Below are 5,000 nucleotides of genomic sequence, written 5' to 3' on the forward strand. Positions count from 1 at the left end.
ACACACACACACACACACACATCCATCAGACTCGTCGCAGCGACACAAAACACGACAGGAAACACGACAACAGCGCTCTTTCTTTCACTGGACTTTATTCAAGCGTCTGACTCCTCCCACATTCTCATTACCCATCATGCCACTGGGCTGAGTTCACCGGGCGACCACCGCTCATCATGTTTGATTATGGCTGGTTGATCTTCATGTGAGTGGATGAGAGTGACGCTGTAAACAACAACCACAACAACAACAACAACACTGACTCTAAGCCAGGCAGGCATGGGCAAACTACGGCCCGGGGCCCATATACGGCGCATTAAGCTTCTCAATCCGGCCTGCCGAAACTTGAAGAAATGTTGTTCATAGTCAGTAAGTAATAAAATAGCTTGCTAGCTATATCAAGTTTTTCATTGTTTAGCTATATGTATACGTGTATATATATATATGTATATATATATATATACACATATATGTATACATGTATATACATATATTTATTTCAGTCTGTTTTTCAGTCTTACGAGTCATTTCAATGAAGAGCTAAATCTTGTGATGCCTTCAAAGACACTGGTTTCATTGTAACTTGGCTTTGGTTGATTAAAAGCAATACGTTATCGACATATTCCATGATACATTACTTCCTCCTGTGAGGTGGGTCACTAGAACATTCCATCCATCTGCTGCTGCTCCGGCCCCCTCTGTCACATTTTATAACTCATTGTGGCCCACCAGTCAAAAAAGTTGGCCCACCCCTGGTCTAGACGGTCCAGGGGTGGCTCTGGGGAAGTTCTAGGTGGTTCTGGGGTGGTTCAGGTGGTTTTGGGTAGTTCTAGTGGGTGGGTGGGTGGGGGGGGGTTCTAGGTCATTCTGGGGTGGTTCTAGGTGGTTCTGAGGAGGTTCTAGGGTGGTTCTAGGTAGTTCTAGTGGGTTCTGGGGAAGTCTAGGTCATTCTGGGGAGGTCTAGGTCATTCTTGGGTAGCTCTAGGTGGTTCTGGGGTGGTTCTAGGTGGTTTGGGTGGTTTCGGGTGGCCTGCTGCTACTCCAGCCCCTCTGTCACACTTTACAACCCGACTCATCAGTCGAACAGTTTGCCCACCGTGCACTAATCTAATAAATATCTGTCTCTGTCACCACAAACAGTGATACCGCGTTTGATGACACACTAACGATACAACGGCGATATGAGCGCCCCCTGCAGGAGGAGTGAGGTAAACATGAGTGTGTGTGTGTGTGTTTTGCTGCACTCAGGCCGACACAATGTCTTGTGTTGTTACTTGGAGGAACTTTTATTATGGAGCAGCATCAGGCCTGGTGGTGATGATGATGATGATGATGATGATAATGATGATGATGATGATTTTGTCGGCAGGCCACGCCCCCTCAGTGCTCCGGGCTGAGTGGCGGCCGGATGTCCAGCCTCCTGGGCGAGCTCCCCTCCCCCACCACCTCCAGACGCAGGCTGGGCGCGTTGGCCTCCACGCTCTCCTCTGATTGGACGGACAGGCGCAGCGTGCAGCCGCGGGGGAGGAGCTCCTGCTCGTAGGCGGCGGCCAGCTGGTTGACCACGCGACGCTCCACCTGCGGGGGCCAATCAATCACCAATCAATTACCAATCAATCCTCAACATCTTGGTTTTGTCAACTTTGTGTTCAGTCTCGTTCAGACATGGGCAAACTACGGCCTGCGGGCCATATGCGGCCTCTTAAGCTTTTTAATCAGGCCTGCCAAACTTAAAGTAATGATATTAACAGTCACTAAGTCATACAATAGCTGTTTTTCATCCCTTTATCAGTGTTTTCACAGTCATTTCAATAAAGAAAAAAAAATACTGTGATGCCTTCAAAGACTCTGATTAGGTTGCAACTTTGCTGTGGTTCATTTTCAGTTGACATGAAAGCAACGTGTTTTCTCCATAATACCCCATGATAGATTGTTTCCTCCTATGAGGTGGCTCACCAAAACACTCCATCCATCTGCTGCAGCTCCGCCACCCCCCCTATGGCACATTTGACAACCCACTGTGGCCCCAGCAGTCAAAAAGTTGGCCCACCGCTGGTCTGGTTGCAACGTCTGAGGACCAAGTCTAAATCTATCCTCCTCCTCCTCCTCTTCCTCACCTCGTGTTTGATGGAGCGCGCTCCGTAGTGCATGTTGTAGCCGCCAGCCAGCAGGTCCAGGACTGGGCGGTCCCACTGGAGGGTGATGTCATGGCGCTGCTTAGCCTGGGCAGAGAGACAGGAAGTAGGAAGGATGGAGGGAAGGAAGGAAGGAAGGATGGATGGAAGGAAGGATGGATGGATGGTTGGAAGGAAGGAAGGAAGGAAGGATGGATGGATGGTTGGAAGGAAGGATGGAAGGATGGATGGATGGTTGGAAGGATGGATGGAAGGAAGGGAGGATGGAAGGATGGATGGATGGTTGGTAGGATAGATGGAAGGAAGGAAGGAAGGAAGGAAGGATGGAAGGGGGTCAGATGGGTGAGGAAAGGTGAGGAGAAAAGACAGAGGTGGTGGTCACGATAGAACAATCAAGTTCCTCTGCTGCTGCGTCGGTGCGACTCAGCGTTGTGGGCGGTGGTCATGTGACCGACTGACCTTCTTGGCCCAGAAGTTGAGCTCCTTGCCGACCAGCTGCAGCAGCTCCGAGTGGCAGAACGGCAGGAAGTAGACGATCTCGTTGATCCGGCCCAGAAACTCGTCCCTCCGGAAATGAGCCTGGAAGTAGGTGAGAGAGAGAGAGTGAGAGAATGAGAGGGTGAGAGAGAGAGAGAGAGAGAGAGAAGCTGCATTTACATGACCCCTAGAATTGTGCAAAACCTAAATATGGCAATAAAAACTGGTGATGGAAGCAGCTCAAGTTGGAAGAACCTCTCCAATATGGCTGAAAGGCTCTGAGGCTCTCATGCGGTGGTTTTCCACACGCATCCATACAGAGGAATATGACAAAAGCATCATGGAAACACTTTGCTCACATTTACACTTCACAGGACGTGACGTATGGGGTCACATGACCAAAAATTGTCATGGAAAGTGTGTGTGTGTGTGTGTGTGTGTGTGCGCCACCTTGAGGATGGGTCTGATGGCCGACTCTTTGAACTGCTGTGAGATCTTGATGTCGTCGCTCTTCTGAACGTCGTCTGTGGGATCAAACAGTGACATCACTGATGAGTCAACCAACCAGCAGGAAGCTGCTGCTCCTCAGGGTCTCCTCCTCCTCCCTCACCCAGGCTGTCCGCCAGCTTCCTGCGGCTGATGTGCTCCGCCTCCTGCCGCAGCTGCAGTGCATGCTGGGCGATCTCCTCGCTGGCCACGTTGGACGTCATGATGAAGACGGCGTCCTTGCACTCGATGGTCTTGCCCTTCCCGTCGGTGAGGCGGCCCTGCGGGTCAGTGGAGGTTGAGGGGTCACTGGGATGGGTCGCTCTGATAGCCGCACAGCATGGGTGCCAAACTATGGCCCGCGGACCAGATTTGGCCCGCGGTGTCATTATATTTGGCCCGCGAGGCCAATAGAAAATCACTACTGGAGCTGCTGGCTCACTGGTGATTGTAACACTACAAATCCCAGAATGCTCTGCTTTTATTTTGGCTATCAGGGACAGGACGTTCATTGAAGGAAATTATGATGACTTAACTGGTTTATTGTTGTTATTTTATTTCTAAATTTATTATTAGCCCATGCAAGTTGAGTTGAGTTGAGAAAAAGGTTCACTGTTCTATCTGGAGGAAGATTTTCTTCAATAAACATCAATGTTGGCCTGCGACTTCCAAGTTTTACATTTTGGGCCCACTCTGTGTTTGGGGTTTGACACCCCTGCCGTACAGGAAGGTGTGCGTGTGTGTGTGTGTGTGTGCGGTAGTGCGACTCACCTCGTCGAAGAGCTGCAGCATGATGGTGAGAACGTCAGGGTGAGCCTTGTCCACCTCGTCAAACAGCACCACGGCATTGGGACACGCCTTCAGCAGCTTGGTCAGCTGACCGCCCTCCTCGTGGCCCACGTAGCCTGGCGGCGAGCCGATGAACTTGGCCACCTGATGGGACGGCCGCCACCACCAGCACCACCAGAGCAGAGCCGAGCAAAGCAGAGCAGAAGAAAATTGCAGAAAATTTAAAGAAAAAAACTCTTTCCACTTCAGGGCCAAACCTGAAATCAATCAAACAGAAAATAATGTTTGTGTTGCTTTGTGTGTGTGTGTGTGTGTGTGTGTGTGTGTGTGTGTGTGTGTGTGAGTGCATGCGAGACCTCGTGTTTTTCCTGGAACTCTGACATGTCCATCCGGATGAAGCCCTGCAGGAACAAGTCGGGTTTAACACACAACACCAACAACAGATTAGTACACAACTTTGTGTGTTTGTGTGTGTGTGTGTGTGTGTGTGTGTGTGTGTGTGTGCGCTTGCACACCTTCTTAAAGTCCTTGTGCATGTAGCGGGCCACCTGCTTGGCGAGCTCCGTCTTCCCTGTGGAACAGAAACAGGTTGAGGAGGAGGAGGAGCAGCTTGTGGAGAACGTCGCCCCCTGCAGGCTCTTCATCACTAAAACGTCCCGCATAAAAACTCTCATATGTGATATTGATGCCTTGCATCTGCCGTGTGTGTGTGTGTGTGTGTGTGTGTGTGTGTGTGATATTGATGTGAGGCGGCTCCTGTGCGTGTCGCTGAGGGCTACGGAGGAAATGAACGTGGCTCCACCTCCATCCATCTCCTTCCTGCTGTAGCAGCAGCCCCACAGCAGCAGTGGCTGATGGGATGTGAGTGGGTGGGGCTAAACCTCCTCACGATGATGTCATCTGGAGCCAGATCAGCTGGTTTGCGGATGGAAACCACCGCAAAGCGTCGCGTCTGCACTGCAGAACCACACGCTCATCACAGAGGGTTTCCGCCTGAACGAGCTCTCCTCTGATTGGCTGCAGGTCACATGACTCAGCATTGAGACAGGAAGTGAAAAAATGTGTCGAAAATAATCGCGGGAAAGGAGTTTGTTTGAAAAAGCAAAATGGCGA

General features: G+C 50.7%; 2 protein-coding genes across 2 annotated transcripts in view; one reads left to right on the forward strand and one right to left on the reverse strand.

The window, feature by feature from the left end:
* inppl1a (inositol polyphosphate phosphatase-like 1a) overlaps nt 1-5,000 on the forward strand; it is a 62,185-nt gene that overhangs the window by 24,130 nt on the left and 33,055 nt on the right. The gene's annotated exons all lie outside the window — the stretch shown is intronic.
* Nucleotides 79-5,000, reverse strand: part of clpb (ClpB family mitochondrial disaggregase) — a 20,668-nt gene continuing 15,746 nt past the window's right edge. Inside the window, exons 9-16 of the mRNA XM_076014978.1 lie at nt 4,403-4,458; nt 4,244-4,288; nt 3,870-4,031; nt 3,223-3,379; nt 3,063-3,136; nt 2,595-2,714; nt 2,118-2,222; nt 79-1,578 (exon numbers count right to left, since the gene is read on the reverse strand). Coding sequence (XP_075871093.1) covers nt 1,381-1,578; nt 2,118-2,222; nt 2,595-2,714; nt 3,063-3,136; nt 3,223-3,379; nt 3,870-4,031; nt 4,244-4,288; nt 4,403-4,458 — 917 coding nt within the window. The 3' untranslated portion in view covers nt 79-1,380. The remainder of the gene's footprint in view (nt 1,579-2,117; nt 2,223-2,594; nt 2,715-3,062; nt 3,137-3,222; nt 3,380-3,869; nt 4,032-4,243; nt 4,289-4,402; nt 4,459-5,000) is intronic.

Source organism: Nelusetta ayraudi, unplaced genomic scaffold, assembly GCF_046127955.1.
Source record: "Nelusetta ayraudi isolate G7.1 ecotype Tasmania unplaced genomic scaffold, CSIRO-AGI_Nayr_v1 ptg000175l, whole genome shotgun sequence".
Classification (NCBI taxonomy): domain Eukaryota; kingdom Metazoa; phylum Chordata; class Actinopteri; order Tetraodontiformes; family Monacanthidae; genus Nelusetta; species Nelusetta ayraudi.